The following is a 20,056-nucleotide window of genomic DNA, read 5'->3' as shown; positions in this document are numbered from 1 at the left end:
TTTTTCCCAGCACTGGGAGATCATCCAATGTGTATCCCTGGGATCCAAAGATTAATAAGCAGAATGGGGCCCTAGGTAAGGTAGCAGCCCCCCAATACGTGAAAAGTGTGACATGCATTTGTATTCAGCCCCCCTGAGTCAATACTTTGTAGAACCGCCTTTCACTGCAATTACAGCTGCAAGGTCTCTAACAGCTTTGCACATCTAGAGAGTGACATTTTTGCCCATTCTTCTTTGCAAAATAGCTCAAGCTCTGTCAGATTGGATGGAGAGTGTCTGAACAGCAGTTTTCAAGTCTTGCCACAGATTCTCAATTGGATTTAGGTCTGGACTTCGACTTGGCCATTCTAACACATGAATATGCTTTGATCAAAACTATTCCATTGTAGCTCTGGCTGTATGTTTAGGGTCGTTGTCCTACTGGAAGGTGAACCTCCGCCCCCGTCTCAAGTCTTTTGCAGACTAACAAGTTTTCTTCTAAGATTGTCCTGTATTTGGCTCCATCCATCTTCCCATCAACTCTGACCAGCTTCCCTGTCCCTGCTGAAGAAAAGTATCCCCAACATGATGCTGCCACCACCATGTTTCATGGTGAGGATGGTGTGTTCAGGGTGATGTGCAGTGTTAGTTTTCCACCACACATAGGGTTTTGCTTTTAGGATGAAAAGTTTGTTTTTAATCTGACCAGAGCACCTTCTTCCACATGTTTGCTGTGTCCCCACATGGCTTCTCGCAAACTGCAAACGGGACTTCTTATGGCTTCCTTTCAACAATGGCTTTCTTCTTTCACTCTTCCATAATGGCCAGATTTGTGGAGTGCACGACTAATAGTTGTCCTGTGGACAGATTCTCCCACCTGAGCTGTGGATCTCTGCAGCTCCTCCAGAGTTACCATGGGCCTCTTGGTTGCTCCTCTGATGAATGCTCTCTTTGCCCAACCATATCTTGGTGGGTTTGCAGTTGTGCCATACGCTTTCCATTTTCGGATGATGGATTGAACAGTGCTCCGTCAGATGTTCAAAGCTTGGGATATTTTTTTTTCTTTTTTAATAACCCAACCCTGCTTTAAACTTCCCCACAACTTTATCCCTGACCTGTCTGGTGTGTTCCTTGGCTTTCATGATGCTATTTGTTCTCTAAGGTTCTCCAACAAACCTCTGAGGGCTTCCCAGAACAGCTGTAATTATACTGAGATTAAATGACACACAGGCAGACTCTATTTGCTATATAGGTGACTTCTGAAGGAAATTGGTTCCACTAGATTTTAGCTAGGGGTATCAGAGTAAAGGAGGCTGAATACAAATGAACGCCACACTTTTCAAATATTTATTTGTAAAAAAATTTGAAAACCATTTATCATTTTCCTTCCACTTCACAATTATGTGCCACTTTGTGTTGGTCTATAACATAACATACATTTACGTTTTTGGTTGTAACCTGACAAAATGTGGAAAATTTCAAGGGGTATGATTACTTTTTCAAGGCACTGTAGGCACCATGAAGCCATACATTTGCATTGTCTGCTCTGGCATAGCCCCCTCCCCATCAGACAATCTGACACTTACTGCCTACAAGTACACCCTCTCTTGTGATGTGAGAACACAGTGCAATCGATCCCCCTATTTTTCAGCAGGGCCAGGAAGATTGTAGCTGAGCCCCCTGGGTATCCATCAGGCCCTATGTGCCTGTCAAGGTTGCCATGTGAATGATCCGGATCATGTCTCATCGATGCCCACCCCCACGCTACATCATGATTGACAGCACGTATAAGGAAATGGTGGACCGTGACATGACTGACTTTAGCCCAACTAGCTATAAGGCAGGAGGGAGATATGGGCAATTTTTATAATGCTTCCACAAGTGTGGAATCATTACTGAATGAAGACCCCATAGCATGCAAGAAGCACACCGGCCGAAACAAAAGTTTGCTAGGACCCATTAAAGAATATGTAAACCCAACATTTTATATTACAGATATGTGCCTGCTGTACCATGTACTTGTATGAAAAAGTATCCTGTTTTCTTTATATTGCTTCCTTTGTGTGGAATCCCTGATTTTCTTGCCAGTCCCTCTGCTTTCTTTTTAAAAACTGACCACACTAAGCAGGAGAACACTGTGTGGTCCATTCTCTAGCTGTGTTGGGAACTCAGCCTGCTCTCCTCCAATGATCAGTCTTATCCTGACACCCCCCCCGCATAGCCATTCACTGGGAAGACCAATGTGCTGCTGTTTTTCCTCCCCAGCTCATATGCAGTTGAGAACAGAGGGAATGTGATCAAGGTATTTATGTTTTCTATATCTATACACAAATGTTTTGCTTTTTATTTCTATTTTAAACTGGATGGATTGTTTACAAGCTGATCACTTTAAATATGTTGCCCTTATTTCTTAAAGCCATACTGAATTTTCAGTTTAAATGCATCATCCAAACAAATAGGTTTTCAAGGTAGAGATGCACCAAAATATTTTGTCCGAAAATGGTGTTATCAGCAGTAGACCGATAAGAGAAAAAGGTGGCGATAATGGCACCGAAAACACGCCATGAGTTTGCGGTGATTTTATCGCAAATTTGCTTCTTATGGTGTGTTTTGCATAGGTCATGTGACTCAAACCGCATCAAAAACGTAACACGGGTGCGTTAATGATGCATTCTTGCTACATTTTTTCTTGAGCTTTTCTTGCGCTAAAAGGTGCCAATAATGACCGACAATAAATTCATATTCGTTTAAATTGATATTAATTAAAAAGTTGAATATAATACAATTATATATAAAAATATAAATATTTTTTAAAAAGTCATTTTTCGTTTATCAGCCAAGTGCCTCCTGCATTTTCGGTTTCGGCACTAAAATTTCCATTCGGTGCACCTCTATTTCAAAGCCTTACAGTTTTGTACACAACCACAGACTGGGCCACAGAATGAAGACTGATGGAACAGGGGGAAGGCAAAAAATTTACAGGCAGGCTGCACTGTATTGCAGGGTGGGGGCATTAATTCAATTGAAAATGTACTGAAGACTGCTCTTTAAAGAAAGCCTGTACTGGGTGAATAGAGAGGCTGTTATTGCTGATCTTTCTTTTTGAAAAATGCTAGTTGCCTGGCTGTCAAACAGGTTTAATAGATGCAATACCGTCTAAGTCACTGAATGTGAATATTTGTATAGACAAGCGGCTCTAAATTTGTACAGTTACTGACTCAAAGTACTGAAGCCAGACACAACCAGAAAACTATTATGTTTTAGAGGAAATAAGAAATGACAGGCAACATATTTTGCTCAGTTTGGGTGTCCTTGAATATCACAGGCAGACGATGGTAGGCATTAGGCATTCTGAGTCTGTGGCAGCTCTGGCATACTGAGGAGACAAAACCACTCCTAATTTCCATCATACCATTCTAAGTGTTTATGAATGTCTGAACAATTGGGATTCAGAGAAGGGGTTGTTATTGTAAGTGCCTCCTAACATGAAAAGATTTTCCCATTTTCTAAACTATATCATAGAGTTAGGTTATGTTACCAGATGCAAATGTTTCCTAGAGGAGTTCTCTGGTGAAGTAGAATACCTGGCCTGAGAATAGCTGGAGGCAATGTCTCATCAAACACTTCCATTACACTGGTAAAAATACACACAATCTGACGTCAGTGACTATCCTGTGTGAAAAGAAGTAATTATTCAAATACATGAACTAATTTAACATGAACTTCTATTTATATCAAGATCAATAACAGTGCTAGCAATAAAGGACAGCCTTCCAAATTCTGAGGCTCAGCCAAGCCACATATGTAGATAGTGATCACATGCTTCCCCTGAGACAACGCCCCGCCTTTTTGAGGATTCACAAACCCTGGGTACTGTACTGGGGATTGGAGGAGAAGGTCCGTGTCTAATCTCAACTTTAACTAATAGTAATACACATCAGGATGAAGAACCACACCAAACTGAACTATCTGCCCCATGCACCTTTCCTGCAAAGCTTAATAGCTTTTTTTTTTTTTTTTTTTTTTTTTTTTAAGGTTCCATTCCAATTGCAGCAAGCATTTTTTAGCATCTCAAGCCTTTCCCACACATTGTGCATTGTCAATACCTTTTCAACATTTGGGCCTTGTTCACGTACTTATGCATACACCCATGTGAGGCCCATGTTTTGCCTACTTGGAACATACAGGTGTTCTATACAACACCAGCACATCACATGCAGGTAAAACATGGCCCTCATATGGGTGTGCGCACTTAAAGAGGAGTTCCACCCAAGGGGGCCGTCAAAAAAAAAAAAAAAAAAAATTAAAAGTCAGCAGCTACAAATACTGCAGCTGCTGACTTTTAATTGGACACTTACCTGTCCCTGGGTCCAGCGATGCGGGGGATCGAAGCCCCACTCGTCCCCCCCCTCCGCTCGTCGGCGCCGGCATTTCAACTGTGGGCGCCAGGCTGTGGCTTCACAGCCTGGCACCCACTGTGCATGCGCGAGCGGCGCCGCGCGCCGTGATTGGCCGCTCAATCACCTGGGACCTGTAATGGGTCCCAGATGATTGACAGGAGGGAGGGAGCAGAGCGGAGCCCTTCCTGTGCCTGGGGGGAAGTGATGTCACCAGCCCAGGCAAAGGAACAGGCAGACTACGAGGGACCACCTAGCAACAGGCATTTAGAGGTAAGTGAAAAAAAAAAAAATATCCAAATGTTTTTTTGTTTTAGAATTTTTACAGGTATTTTTGTTTTTTGGGTGGAACCCCACTTTAAGAACACCTGTGTGAACGAGGCATTAATGCTGCTTTCACACCGATGTGTCTTTACCATGCTAAAGATGCAACAAAAATGCAATCCCCTTAAATCCTATGGGACTCTTTACACCACTAAGCTGCGGGTATGGTGCGCTTTGAAAAGTCCTGCATGCTGTAGCTGTACTTTTGAGGATGGGGCTTAATCCACATAAGCAAATCTCAATGTATCCATTGCCATATAGCTGTGCCAAACAGGGTGCACACAGAGGATGGCTCCACAGTAAAATAAGTGGTGATGTGACCTCACATTTGTTTATATGTAAAAATTACTTTTATTATAATTACTAGAAATCATTTCTATAGTGAGGTACTCTGGTTAACTGGATTGTTCTTAGGAAAATTTGTTTTAAACAAATATACACAAAAACGCTCCAACCTAAAGTATTTGTTAACCCCATAAAGAAAAAAAAAAACAGTTCCCTTGAAGTATATTATACAGCAGAGTGCTTGTTCTGTGTAATTTGGCCCCCTGTATACCCTAAAAAACCTGGCTGTTCCTGCGTGGCTATACCCTCCCCTCTGCAAACTGACCACGATAATCATGGCTGCTGAGCCCTAACACCGTTGTCAGCTGCTCTCTGCAGCTCTCCTGTGTCCGTCTCCTCTGTCCTCCTCCCCCCTCCCCACTCGTACCAGTGACCCCCCCCCAAACTGCTCTCATATCTGCTATTAAATTGTCTTATCCCCTCTGTACAATAATAACATGTGTCCCTGTGCAATGTAAACAATCCACCGATCTGTAGCTGTATAAGCTCTGCTCTGAGCGCTCAGCTGATTGTCGGCGCTCTCTCTCTCTCCTCTCTCCCCCTCCTCCCCAGCTGACGTCAGCAGGAGGGCTCAGCCCCACCCACTGCAGCTGTGAGCCTAAGAGAGGAGAGGAAACTACTGAGCGATGCGAGTGGAGGTTATATTGGTACAGATCAGTGGATTTTTTACATTACACAGGCACAGGGACACGTTTTTATGGTACAGAGGGGATAAGACAATTTAGTAGAAGTGGGTTAATAACCATTTTAAAAGACAAAGAAACACACAGCACTGCATGAAAAATGCAGGTAAATAATTGTGAATAGGATTAAGGACTAATGGCACTTGTGTGCTCTAAAAGCTTCCCAGAATTTATCACTTAAGCATCCCAAAGGACTATTCCCAAGATATTGGTGATTACCACTGCTATTAAATCTCACTGCTCAGTAATCATCTTCAAACGTTGCAAAACCTGACAATGTGGTAGAGAAACCGTCACTTGTACAAGGACACCAGACTGAGCAGGCATTATACTACTTGGCTGTTGGACATTTGTTTCAAGTTTCTGCAACCTTGAAGGACATGAAATGTATTTTTAGACCACCGGCTGTCCAAACCTAGTCTTCATAAACAATGAAATATGCCAACAGATTTTCTTTTATTCAATGGGAAATATGAACAGCTTGTTACACCTTAGCTGCTTTTAGGGTGCTAACTGCATTTAACATCCTCTTTTCAGGAGCAAGTTAGCTGTGTAATAATAAGCATGAAGGGGAAGATTAACTTCGGGCAAAAACTGAAATCATTCAACATTCAGGATAACACTGCATGCATACTGTGGTCAGAAACATATTTAAAGTGATTGTAAAGTTGTTGTTTTTTTTTTTTTTTAAATAACAAACATATTATATTTGCTTGCTCTGTGCAGTGGTTTGGGACAGAGCAGCCCGGATCCTCCTCTTCTCGGGTCCCCCACTGATGCTCCTGGCTCTTCCCTCCTGCCGGGTACCCCCACAGCAAGCAGCTTGTGCCCACCCATTTTCCCTCCCGCTGCCACCAAAAGCCAGTAAAGAGTGCGAGTCCCCGGAGAGGCAAAGCTCTCATGGACACTGCTGGATCGAAAGGAGGCTCAGGTAAGTATTAGGAGTTGGGCTGCTGCACACAGAAAGTTTTTTACCTTCATGCATAGAATGTATGAAGGTAAAAAAACCTAATGTCTTTACAACCACTTTATTGTTCCTTAACTGGTGTTTATTAGAACTTTCTCATATCCCACTGCAGAGAAAATGAGCAGAGTTATTGGAAGGCCTCTGGGCAGAGTTGCAGATAATCTAAGGCCGGCCATAGACAGAGCAGTTCTCTTTCTTGTAACCATAGGTTGCAGGAAAGAAAAATCGCTTGAATCACCCATCAACATTGTCAGTGTTGATGGGGGAATCCTTCCCGTGGAATCATTGTCTTCTCCCAGCGGGGGAAGCTGTCCCTGTCAGGAGAACACAGTGAATATTGCTAGCGGCTATAACAGCTGCTAGCAATAACAAACGTAAAATCCAACAGGCTGGTTGTACCCAAGTTGATCAATCAACTTAGGTACATTCAGCCTACACATACATAGTTCGAATCTTGGCCGGTTCAGCAGGATTCAAAGCCACCTATGGCTGGCTTTAGCGCCACCAGTTTTTAAGCAGCGCTTGTTTAGAATTTTGGTCTTCTCATCCTCACAGGTGTGGCTTATGTCTTTTTAAAGATACACTGTCTTTTGCCTGTTCACATTTCACCGAAATATTCTTTTTGCCAATTTAGGACAAAGTGACAATGTCTCCTGACAGTCCAGCCCCCAAGCAAGGTATACTCACTGCACACTCCTTTCCCGTCTCCCCACTCAATCAGAGCCTTTGCTCTAAAAGGAACAGATCACCTGTGTATGGGGAAGAATGTAACCCAAGCATACTTTTCATTGAAGCATTCCTTTAAAGAGGATCTACAGTGAACACTTGCTAGTTCCATATACATGTAGTACTTCTTGCTTTTTACGACCCCTATTTTCTCAGTAAAAAGCTATATGAGTCAGCTTAGACCAATAAGGATTTTTTATTAAAGCTAAGCTCCAGGCATTAATTTTATTGCATAGTTACATTGGTCCAACTTGTGCCAGTCTACGTATAGAGTTGTGCTCATAAGTTTACATACCCCAGCAAAATTTTTGATTTCTTGGCCATTTTTCAGAGAATATAAATGACAAAAACTATTCTTTCACTCATAGTTAGTGTTTGGCTGAAGCCATTTAATATCAATCAACTGTGTTTACTCTGTTTAAATCATAATGGCAAAAGAAACTACACAAATGACCCTGATCAAAAGTTTACATACCCCAGTTCTTAAAGTGAAGCTCCACCAAAATGTTTTTTTTTTTTTTAAAGTCAGCAGCTACAAATACTGCAGCTGCTGACTTTTAAAACATGGACACTTACCTGTCCAGGGCGCCCGCGATGTCGGCACCCGAGGCCGAACCGTCTCTCGGTCCTCGGGTGCTGCCGCCTCCATCTTCGGGAAGGGAATCAGGAAGTGAAGCCGTGCGGCTTCACTTCCCGGTTCCCTACTGCGCATGCGCGAGTCGCGCAGCGCAATACGGCTGGTCCCTGCTGTCTCTGGGACCCGTGTGTTTCCCAGCAGACAGCGGGGGGGGAACAGGATGTGGCGTAAATAACCGCAGATTCTGCGGCTATCTACGCCGGAAGTGGGTACAGATACCTGTAATATACAGGTATCTGCACCCCCCTCCCCCCTGAAAGGTGCCAACTGTGGCACCGGAGGGGGGGAGGAATCCGATGAGTGGAAGTTCCACTTTTGGGTGGAACTCCACTTTAATACTGTGTATTGCCCCCTTTAACATCAATGATAGCTGGAAGTCTTGTGTGGTATTTGTGGATGAGGCTCTTTATCTTCTCAGATGGTAAAGCTGCCCATTCCTCTTGGCAAAAAGCCTCCAGTTCCTGTAAATTCTTAGGCTGTCTTTCATGAACTGCATGCTTTAGAGCTCCCCAGAGTGACTCAATGATATTGAGGTCAAGAGACTGAGATGGCCAATTCAGAACCTTCATTTTACTCTGCTGTAGCCAATGACAGGTTGTCTTGGCCTTGTGTTTTGGATCATTGTCATGTTGGAATGTCCAAGTACGTCCCATGTGGAGTTTCCTGGCTGATGAATGCAAATGTTCCTCCAGTATTTTTTGATAACATACTGCATTCATCTTGTCAACAATTTTGACCAAATTTCCTGTGCCTTTGTAGCTCACACTTCCCCAAAACATCAGCGATCCACCTCCGTACCTTTCATCATAGGCCTTGTTAACTCTTCTCCAAATGTAGCGTTTATGGTTGTGGCCAAAAATCTCAATTTTGGTATCATTACTCCAAATGACTTTGCGCCAAAAGGTTTGAAGTTTGTCTCTGTGCTGTTTGGCGTATTGTAAGCGGGATACTTTGTGGCATTTGCATAGTAATAGCTTTCTTCTGGCAACTCGACCATGCAGCCCATCTTTCTTCAAGTGCCTCCTTATTGTGCATCTTGAAACAGCCACACCACATGTTTTCAAATAGTCCTGTATTTCACCTGAAGTTATTTGTGGGTTTTTCTTTGCATCCTGAACAAATTTTCCTGGCAGTTGTGGCTAAAATTTTAGTTGGTCTACCTGACCGTGGTTTGGTTTCAACAGAACCCCTCATTTTCCACTTCTTGATTAGAGTTTGAACACCGCTGATTGGCATTCTTAATTCCTTGGATATCTTTTTATATCCCTTTCCTGTTTTATACAGTTCAACTACCTTATCCCGCAGATAATTTGACAATTATTTTGCTTTCCCCATGACTCAGAATACAGAAATGTCAGTGCAGCACTGGATGAAAGATGCAAGGGTCTGTCAGGAGTCCGGAGATTCATTGAGCTTTTTATACACACACACTAATTACAAGCAAACAGATCAGATCACAGGTGAGGATGGTTACATTTAATAGTCATTCAAACCCCTTTGTGTCAACTTGTGTGCATGTTATCAGACCAAAATCACCAGGGTATGTAAACTTTTGATCAGGGTCATTTGGGTAGTTTCTGTTGTCATTATGATTTAAAAACAGTAAACACAGTTGATTAATAAATGGCTTCAGCCAAACACTAACCATGAGTGAAAGAAATGTTTTTGTGTTATCATTCATATTCTCTGAAAAATGGCCAAGAAATCAAATTCTGCCAGGGTATGTAAACTTATGAGCCCAACTGTACATATTCCATACCTGTGGGATTGTTGTAGAAGATGAGAATCACTGATTTTTTAGGGTCTGTGCACAGCACAGCGAACACAGGAGGTTGCTCCGTTAGCATGGCTGCCATTCACAAAACACCTTGTTTTTTTTTCGACAAATACAAGGCACTCCCTGATGGGACAAATTGCAGATTGTGACATCACTCCCTGCTTCTCCACCTCCTCTATTAGGAGAATGCCTTGTATTCATTGAAAAAAATCAAAGGCATCTTTAAATGGCAGCTGTGCTGAGCAAGCAACCCCCTGTGTTCCCTATGCATAAAGTCAACGGCTCAGCACAAGACCCAGAAGACTGTGGCAATCACTGTAGTAGCCCTGACTACTGCAGGGATTCTCCGAATCTACATCAATCCCATGGATATAGAATATGTATATGTACATTGACTCAGGTGGACCAAAGCAACTATGCAATAGAGACCATACCTGGAGTTCAGCTTAAATATTAAAATGATGGCCTATCCTGAAATTGATTTTATTAAGAAAAGATGCTGACTTTAGTTTGTTTAACATAATGACAATAGATAAATAGTTATCACTGGGGTCTTGGGTTCAATTCCTACAAGGGAAAAATTTTGTAAGGGCTTTGTATGTTCTCCTTATATTTGGTTAGTTTTCCTCCTACCCTCTAAAACATATTGGTATATCAATGCCTTCCACCCAGGCTGACCTTGAACTCAACAAGCCATCATCACCTGTATAATCGGCTCTCACTTGGCTCTGACGTCCCACACGCAGTCCCGCCTCCGGCATTGGACCAGTGTTCTGTCAATCACAGTAGCTGGTCCAATGCCGATGGCGGAGGCAGGACTGTGTATGTGACTGCCGACTGAGAGCCGAGTAAACAGGAGATGACGGCTCAGTGATTTCCTGCATGATTTTACTGCATGAGAGATAGTGAGGCTGCAGATGGGCATCAGGCTGCATTGATGGGAGATGGGCGCAGATCAGGCTGCATTGAGGCTGCAGATGGGCACAGATCAGGCTGCATTGATGGGCACTGGCCATTATTTTGCTTCAAAGTGGTTTATTTTGAAAAAAAAATGTTTTTCCTGAAACTTCTCTCTTGGATTGAAGGTGCGTGTTATACGCCGATAAATACGGTAGCTAGTAAGCTCACGCAGGACAAAGGGGCTGAATACTTCTAAAATAAACCTGTCATGATGGACATACGGAGGCTGCCATAATACTGGCCTCCTTCCCAAAATGCTAGTTGCTGTGTTCTGTCTAGTTTCAATACCGGTCACAGAACTGGAAAACCTATGCAGGTCATAGGAAAGTGGGAATTCTTTATTTCTATATTTGTTCTGGATCAATGACGCAAAGTAGTTGATTTACTAAAACTGGAGTGCAAAATCTGGTGCAGTTATGCAAAGCAACCAATCAGCTTCCAGGTTTTATCTTCAATGCTTAATTGGACAAGCTGAAGTTAAAAGCTGATTGGCTACCATGCACAGCTGCATCAGATTTTACACTCTCCAGTTTTAGTAAATCAACCCCAAAAGTATCCAGACAGGCAACAAGCCGTTTGAGAAGGTGGCCAGAAATAGCATCCCTATATCTATCCAATGACAAGTTTCTGTACAATTCTACAAAATTTTAAGCGCCGTACACAAGTGAAAATGATTATAAATAGCGACTAGGAGAACCAATATATCTGTAAATAAAATACCATCATAAACATAGGGCGCAGAAAGCAGGTAAAATGTGAGCATCAACATGACTTGTGAGTAGTCTTTATGCTAACTCCAAGTGAAAAGGCAATACCTATTCCATTAAAGTTCAGCTACAGCTTTAGTGTAAAAGCTGCCCAACCCAGCTTCACAATTGCAACAAACAGCCAACACCCTCTTATAGATCAACATATATAAAGCCAACTGTATCCAGCGTCCACAGATAACAGGCATCATGGACTGTGAACTGACAATTAATAAAACTGTATCACAGGCCCAGCTCTGGTATCTGTGTGCACAGATCGAAGGGGTTAAAGACAGGGAGGGGAAGAAGGGAGAAGAGGAAACCAGGATCCACCTTTTGTAGACAATCTTCAGATCTCTCCATTCCAGGAAGCTGCACATTTTCGGTTTTCGGGCTAAGACAGTCTGAACCAACTCCCTGGTAATCTTCTTCTTCTCCTTGTCAGACAGCGGCACGTACCACTTCTGGAGCCGCAGCTTCCCCTGACGGCTGAAGAGTAACATAAACTGCATCTGTGGAGCCAGAAAAAATAAATAAATAAAACAGAAAAACATCAAAATGCAGCAAGTGAAGATTTATGGAAAAAATTACAAAATCCTTAACATGATCTACAACTAGGTACAGCAAATAAAAAAGGAAAAAAAATCAATATGAATCAATAAAATATTCATGACTTGTCTTCCGAGTGGCATTGTTCCTCCAGTACCAGCAGCCGACGTGTTTGAATAAAATTAGGGGCTTGCGGTCCTTTTATTTCTACATCACAATAAAGAGGTTGTTCTATACCAGACGCTTATCTGCATGCATAGCTTTGGCAAAATCCCAGTTACAGCCCCTGTGACACACGTGAGGAGGGGAATGATTGTGGGAGTTACTATGCAGAAAGAGAGGGAGAGAGCAAGAGAGGGAGGGAAGGCACCAAGCTAGAGGGGGTCAACCAAACAGGGAAACTTAACCAGCAAGCTACTATGGAGAGAGCCATCAATGGCAGAACATATATACGATCTGTCATCTGCAATACCTCCACTCTTCTGCAAGGATTCCTCCTCACTGGGTGTTTTCTATTATCTCTGCATTGTAAGTAGGCTGTGTTTTCAAACAGCGGGCAGTATAGAGAGGGGGATAGAAGAAACACACTGCAGGGGAATTTCAGCTGCTCAGTAATAATACAGTAGACAGCAGAAATCCTGTTATTTTACATCACTGGCAACCCATAGGATGGGAAGGCATGGGGTCTTCTTTCTGTATGATGATAAAGTTTGTAGACACGGAATGTGATAATAGCCCAGAGGCCAGAGATTACCATAGGCTGCAATGCAGAAAAATCTGGGTGAGCTTAGCAAGACCTGACAGTAGTAGAATTAGGGGTGAATGTAGACAGCGGGAGGTTCATAGGAGGATTTGCTATTTTTGTGTTATATTTTCTGTGCTGCTGAATGATGAGCCTTCCTGTTCTCAATGCTAAACAAATGACATTCTGTTTTTTTTTTTCATGTCTTGGGAGCTTAATACATATGTAAACTCAATAAGCTTTAGCATATTAATGTAATTGTAAAAGTTGCTTTTAATCGATTCAAAGTGTTAGTTCACCTTTACAGAAAAAAAATGTAAAAAGGCGAACACCATACGTTTTAACCCCAACCCCCCCCCCCCCCCCTCAGTCCCTGCTCTATTGACAGTACTGCAGGGTATGCAGAGGTTTCAGCACCCCCACAACCGGTCTAGTAGTCCAAATCTCAGCTCTTTTCTGTGCAGTACTTCTGGGACGGATCAGAGTGATTCTGATTGGTCAACACCTGTACAGTGGATTGCTCTGGTCCATCTAGCAAGCTGCTGCACAGAAAAGAGAGAAGAGCATGGATTTTAAATCCGCAGACCACTGTACCAGCTGCATGGAGATTGACAGCTCAGCATCCCCAGAGGTAGGTACATCAGGAATGGGGGTGGGTGGGGAGGGTGTACAGTGTCAGTTCATCTTTACCTTTTTTCTGGTGAACTAACCCTTTACATTTGCAATGTCCATTTGTACAGAGCAGCATCGATCCGCCTCTTCTCGGGTCCCTCATGGTACTTTTATCCCCTCCCTCCTGCTGATTCCCCCCAGAGCATGCAGCTTACAATGAAGGCACCCAATTACGCTTGGTCCCGAGCCGCGGCTCTGTGCGTCCATTCACACACAGACCCGTGGCTCGTCCTTGCCCCCTCTCTCCTCATTGGCTCACTGGCTGTAATTGACAGCACCGAGAGCCAATGATCACCACTGCTGTCTTAGCCAATGAGGAGGGAGAGTCCCCGGAGAGCTGAGGCTCTCATGCACATCACTGGATCGAGATGGGGCTCAGATATGTATTGGGGGGGCTGCTACACAGAGGAGGTTTTTATTTTATTTCAATCTTTGCATGAAGGTAAAAAAAAGGGACCTTTAGAACCACTTTAAGGTCCTGGTTCAGGCACTCCCTGTTACAGGGTGACAAATGTCTTCCAAATGTGCTCCCAATTTGCCATCCTGTCACATGTGCCCATAGATGAGACTACAAGTGGCAAAGTTGGCAAATAATGCCCAGGCATGATCAACTATGGTCACTATTAAGGATGGGCTCGGGCGCGTTCGCACACTTCACGTGCAGAGCCCACCAGGAAGTCAGCAAGGCGCTGCGCTAATCACAGGCAGTGAGATATTTCCCAATCTCTGCAGCCGCACATCTGGAAAATGTCTCACTGCCTGTGATTAGCGCAGCACAGTGCCGACTTCCTGGCGGGCTCTGCACGTGGAGTGTGTGAACACGCCTGAGCCCATCCTTAGTCACTATCAGTAAATTAGTCCATGGCAATGATGTGCAGCCAACAAAGTAGTATGTGCATACAGGCAGGAAGCAGCTGGAGGAGATAAACAGCACCGAGATGCAAATAAAGATGAAAAAATAGCAATTCTTTATGGTACTTTAGCAAACTAAACATTCAATCTACTTTAACGTATAACTAAAGGCAAAAACTTTAATTTTTACTTTTGGATAGAAGGATTAGAACACCTGTCAGGTTTTTATTGCTGTCTGTGCCTGTGGTCCTGGTGACCATTCTCGCTAAAAATGAAAGTGAAGAAAATCCAAAATTTTAGGTTGTCACCAAAACAGTATTGGTAAGGGAAATATTCCAATGTGGACACTAGTTCTGGAGACCACCGGGGATTCCCTCACTTTACAGGGATTTCCTTTCACGTTCGGTTTTGGTTATAGGACAGGAAGTGAAGGAAAATCTCCCCAATTTGACACAGATTGTACAAAACAAAACTGACAGGGGTTATAACCTTCCCTATCAATGATGAAAAAAAAAACTGCAGTTAGTTCTAATTTAAATAGCAAAATGCTGCTAAATAAGGGCCCTTTCACATGGGTGGACCGATCAGGTCTACCTGTCAGTTTTTTAGGCGGACCTGTTCGGACCCTCCAGTCTCTTCTATGAAGCAGCGGGTGTCAACAAACATGTGTCCATTGACACCCGCCGACATCCGATCTGCTCCACTAAAAATAGACCGATAGTGATCCGTTCCCCGTCCGTCTGGCGGACCGGATGGCAGCTGGGTATAAACGGACATGTGATCCGGTTACATCTGACTGCCCATAGAGGAGAGTGAGCTGTGTGTGTCCACTCTGTATAAGCTGAGACACAGACCAGCAATCCGCCTGCTCAGTGAGGATCAGTGGACAGATTCCCTGCTGAGCAGGCAGACTCCAACAGAGCCCGCCCTGTGTGTAAGGGGCCTTAGATCTTAGCTTTGCACCAATAACAGGACAATTACAAAGCTTGCCATGGTGGTCTAACTTCTGAAGCTGTACAGTGATGCAGTATGAATGAATCCAGCAGCAACAGTAAATGCATGAAAATAGGATCTGGACCAGCAGAGATTTTGTCACCAAGAGGGATGTAGAGAGCTGCTGGGTCCTGCAACTTCCTACATCAACTCAAATCTAAAATAGAAGAGAAGACCCATGTGAAAAGGAGTGTTCACAATGGAGGGAAAGGTGGGGGGTACAAACATACACGTTTACTACCCAGACAGGCTGGAACATAGACATGACAATTTCTAAGCAATATAGAATCCTTTGTTCTACACACAGAGAAGTCACATAAATAACACTTACGGAGAACGGGTGTCAACTAATCTCTCTGCTGGACATTGCAGTATTGACTCCAGTGCAGCCTGCACTGTCCTGCAGAGTGTTTACTGCATAACGCTGTGCAAAACACGACATGATAGCAGGTGATCTCAGTCACATGACTTTGGCAGATTATTTAATTAGGCTCCCCTCCTTCTGTTGGCACTTCTATGGGCTTTGTTTGTTCGAGACCCAAAGCATTCAAAGCTCAAAGCACATCTGTACTGCACAAGGCTGTGTTTTTTTTAAAGCAGAAGTATAGCTGTGGTAAGGCCACACCACTGCTGCTTTAGGCTACACGGGACAACCTCTCCTTAACAATTTAACTTGACAAATAGTAACCCACGTTTTAAACTTCCATTTTGTTGCATTTACATGCCATGTATGGCCGTGTTTGGAAGAGTTCTAAATGCGAGTTACCGCGTTTACAGACATTTGGCGTTTCAAATGCAAATGCCTCTGAACATCCGTCCTGAATGCATTTTTTTGCTTTCCAAAAAATGCTTCTAAACTGAAATGACTATAAACGACCCTGTGTATATGTACTTATAAGATAACAGGAGAGTTCTGGGGCAGTTGGAAAAAAAAACAAAAAAAAAAACGCCCAACTGCTCCTAAATGTCTGTTTACCAGCAGTGGTGTACATAAGGCCTAACTAGGCCGCCAAGCTTCAGCTCACACTGTGAACCGCATGTGAATTGCTCAGAAACTGCACCACATCCCTGTTCAATCCTCCTACAGTGGAACCTCGGATTACGAACATAATCCATTCCAGGAGAATGCTCGTAATCCAAAGTACTCGCATATCAAAGCGAATTTTCCCATTGAAGTCAATGGAAACGAAAATAATTTGTTCCGCATTGACTTCAATGGGATGCAATACCACATGCGGCCAGAGGCGGGGGGGCGCCGGAGAGCCTCGGAAACAGCCCGAGTACACTTCAGCTGACCTCGGAAAGACTTCCTACCCAAGATTTGCCAAGGTCAGCCGTGCTGTTCTCGGGCCTTTCCGTGCATTTCTGAACGGCTCTGCTCGGCTCCGGCGCCCCCCACCCCCACCTCAGGCCAAAAGCGGTACTGCACACCGCTTTGGAATGAATCGTGCTTGTTTTGCGAGACAACACACGCAAACCGAGTTATGATTTTTAAAAATACAGTGCTCATATTAGGAAACGCTCGTTAACCGCATTACTTGCAATCCGAGATTCCGCTGTATTCAGTTCAGTGTGATATGAGCCCATTCATTCACCAAAGTCACATATGCACCAATTTTGGAACCACACAGAAACTGAATCGCATAGTACTTTTATACCATGCTATCCGGCGTGGGCAGACGCAGTGCGTTTGCGACCTGCATTTGTGGTGTCATTAAGATTGCACGGACACCCGCTGCAGATCACAAGGGCAGTGCGATTTGAGTGCAATGCAGGAAATGCGCACGAATTGTGGACAGCATTAGTGTGAACCTAGGCTACATGGAATCATCCCTGGACTCACAATTACAAAGAAGGTGGCTGTTTTTGCTAGAAAAACCATTATTCAATATACAGTTTGTGTATCCAAATAGTAAAATGAATGCCAACAGCTCTAGATAAGCATTCTAAAAACGGTTCAGTTAATTTACAGCACATGCATACATTTTTAGGATGAAAGTTCCTATTCATTTCACATACAGTGTGGATGAGACTTTTGCTAACTGGATTGGCTTTGGTCGGCTTTTGGGACTGTAGCTGTGCACTTTAGATACCAGGGGCCTGCTGCTTACATCACTAAGTGGGTGAGCTATCTATACTTTCTTTGCTGTGGTTTTGCATAAAAGTGTTCATCGCTTTAGGACTCTTGTAGTGTTACAGCCTGGAACTAAGACTGATGCAATTACGATTTTAGGTCACTTCTCTATGCAGTCCATAGTGTTGAAGGGAAAAAAAAAATCTATATATTCTTAAAATGATTTATAATAAATTAAAAATCTGAAAAGTATTGTGTAAGGAAGGACAACAACTGATGGATACATATTTACTATAATGAGAAATTCCACCATTTGCAAAACAAAGTATTAAATGCAGCATCAATGATCTAATGATTAGTGCAGTCTAGAGCTGCAAGATTAAAATCATAAAAAAAAAGTCGATTCAACCCCCCTCAGGTTCTTAATCCTGCATTTTCACGATTCATGTAACAAGTGCAGCGCAAATTTACACTGTTATACAAGCTGTACACTCACTACTGTAAAGTAGTGAGTGTACAGCTTGTATAACAGTGTAAATTTGCTGTCCCCTCAAAATAACTCAACACACAGCCATTAATATCTAAACTACTGGCAACAAAAGTGAGTACACCTCTAAGTGAAAATGTCCAAATTGCATCCAAGTAGCTATTTTCCCTCCCCGGTGTCATGTGACTCCTTAATGTTACAAGGTCTCAGGTGTGGATGGGTAACAGGTGTGTTAAATTCAGAGTTATCACTCTCACTCTCACTCTCTCATACTGGTCACTGGAAGTTCAACATGGCACCTCATGGCAAATAACTATCTGAAAAAAAGAATTGTTACTCTACATAAAGATGGCCTAGGCTATAAGAAGATTGCCAAGATGCTGAAACTGAGCCTACTGATATGTATACAGTAGATCTCTACCATTTTCCCATGGTAAACTTAAAAGAAACCTTGTAAATGAGAATATATATTATATATATGCAATGCTTTTAAAATGAACATAAACGTATGGCATCATAAACACATCGACATATGCTTAGACTGCTCTGCAGATTTTGAACAAATGGCTACTGTAGCATCAACCATGTAGCACCATCAGGCTTGTCAACACTTCACAAGAAAAAGTGTGCACAAAAACACAAATCCCCACGTACTGTGCAAGCCAAATATACCCCAAAACAGGAAAAGACTTTCGATCATAGCATGCGGAAGACTTTCGATCACCACATAGCTGTGTTCCAGGCAGGGCTGGAGGTCTTGATAACCATTAGCTTGGTCCTCCTTGCTTCTTTCATGCCTACACCAATAACCTCATCCTCTACCTGTAGCTTTTAGAGTGTAGACAACATTTTTTAAAGTTGGCCATATGTGGATAGAACTTTAAATGCTTGCATCACGATTGGGCAAGTGTTAGCAAATGTCAAGCCCCGGTAATATGGCAGCATTTCTTCCTTCTACATACAAGCATTTGTTAATGTAGCTTTGATACACTAGTCAAAGAAGTACCATGTCAAAGTGTACATATTTAGCGGAGCGGTTTCATTTTTATTCAGATGGAGTGAGATAATTTTGCAATCCGATTTCCCTCACTGGCTGGGTTGGTGACAATGTTGTCACTGTGGCAGAAAGAGGCAAAATCTCCAGTAGGGACACAGACCGCAATAAAAAGAAAAAAAAGACAGCCATCCCCAATCCTAATAATAATGAATTATCTTTGTGTCCCTAAGGCCTGGGTCACACCTATGCATTTATTGCTTTTTGCAGAAACGCACTACAGTTCATTTAACATGGTTTCCTATGGGACACGTTGACATCTATGCTTTTTTCAGCCGCTGTGTTTTTTGAAAAGGGTCAGGGACTTTTTTAAACACAAAACGGTGCATTTTTGGTTCACTGATGGAAATGCTGCAGAAAAGTATTGAGTTTGCTGCGGTTTGCGTTTTGTGTTTTTTAATCTGCTCAACAAACTGACCAAAAAAAAAAAAGGCAATAAAAAAGCAAAAACGCATCAAAAAAGTGTGAAAAACGTGTGCAAAAATGCAAAGCGCACTGCAGAAACGGATCAAAAGCAAATTGCATAGGTGATGTGTGAACCAGGCCTATTCTCCCCACATTAATCATTTTTGTTGGTCATCAGACTTTGAAAAATTATATTTTTTGAGAGGACTCTGATGAGTAACATTCAGTGGCTAAAAATTGAAGGCAAAATGGGACCCAAAAAAAAAAAAAAAGAAGCACACTGATACCTGGGGCCACATATTTAAAAAGGTTAAAGCAGTATTTATTAAACCCAAAAAACATAATATATTGCAGCTTACCAGTACTTAAAGAGGAGGTTCACTCTTGGAAAATAAATATATATATATATATATATATATATATACACACACACAGCGGGTAAAAAGAAAAAAGTACTGAACACATCACCATTTTTCTAGGTAAATACATTTTTAAAGGTGCTATTGACATGACATTTCCACCACGTCGGTAACAATCCATACATACAAAGAAATCAAAACAAATAAGTTCAGAAATTAAGTTATGTGTAAAAAATGGAATTACACAGGGAAAAAGTATTGAACACGCTAACTGAAATGTATTTAAAGTGGGGTTCCACCCAAAAAAAAAAAAAAAAACCTACATGAA

At 42.6% G+C, this 20,056-nt stretch overlaps 1 protein-coding gene across 14 annotated transcripts in view; it reads right to left on the bottom strand.

Moving 5' to 3' along the window:
• AP1S2 (adaptor related protein complex 1 subunit sigma 2) overlaps window positions 1-20,056 on the bottom strand; it is a 138,226-nt gene that overhangs the window by 90,420 nt on the left and 27,750 nt on the right. For 4 of the 14 annotated variants that reach the window (XR_012241770.1, XM_073616933.1, XM_073616931.1 and 1 more), the window contains exons 1-2: window positions 12,216-12,414; window positions 11,875-12,053 (exon numbers count right to left, since the gene is read on the bottom strand). Coding sequence is in view for 11 of the 14 variants with exons in the window: in XM_073616933.1 (XP_073473034.1) it covers window positions 11,875-12,053; window positions 12,216-12,233 (197 nt within the window). In the remaining 3 variants the exon portion in view is untranslated. Of the gene's footprint in view, window positions 1-11,874; window positions 12,054-12,215; window positions 12,418-12,562; window positions 12,586-20,056 lie in introns of those variants that run through there. The other 10 variants (XM_073616925.1, XM_073616927.1, XM_073616932.1 and 7 more) reach the window with 5 other exon arrangements.

Source organism: Aquarana catesbeiana, linkage group LG02 (genome assembly GCF_042186555.1).
Source record: "Aquarana catesbeiana isolate 2022-GZ linkage group LG02, ASM4218655v1, whole genome shotgun sequence".
NCBI classification, from domain to species: Eukaryota; Metazoa; Chordata; class Amphibia; order Anura; family Ranidae; genus Aquarana; species Aquarana catesbeiana.
Note: the sequence above shows the minus strand (reverse complement) of the source record. Positions and strands in the feature narration are given on the sequence as shown.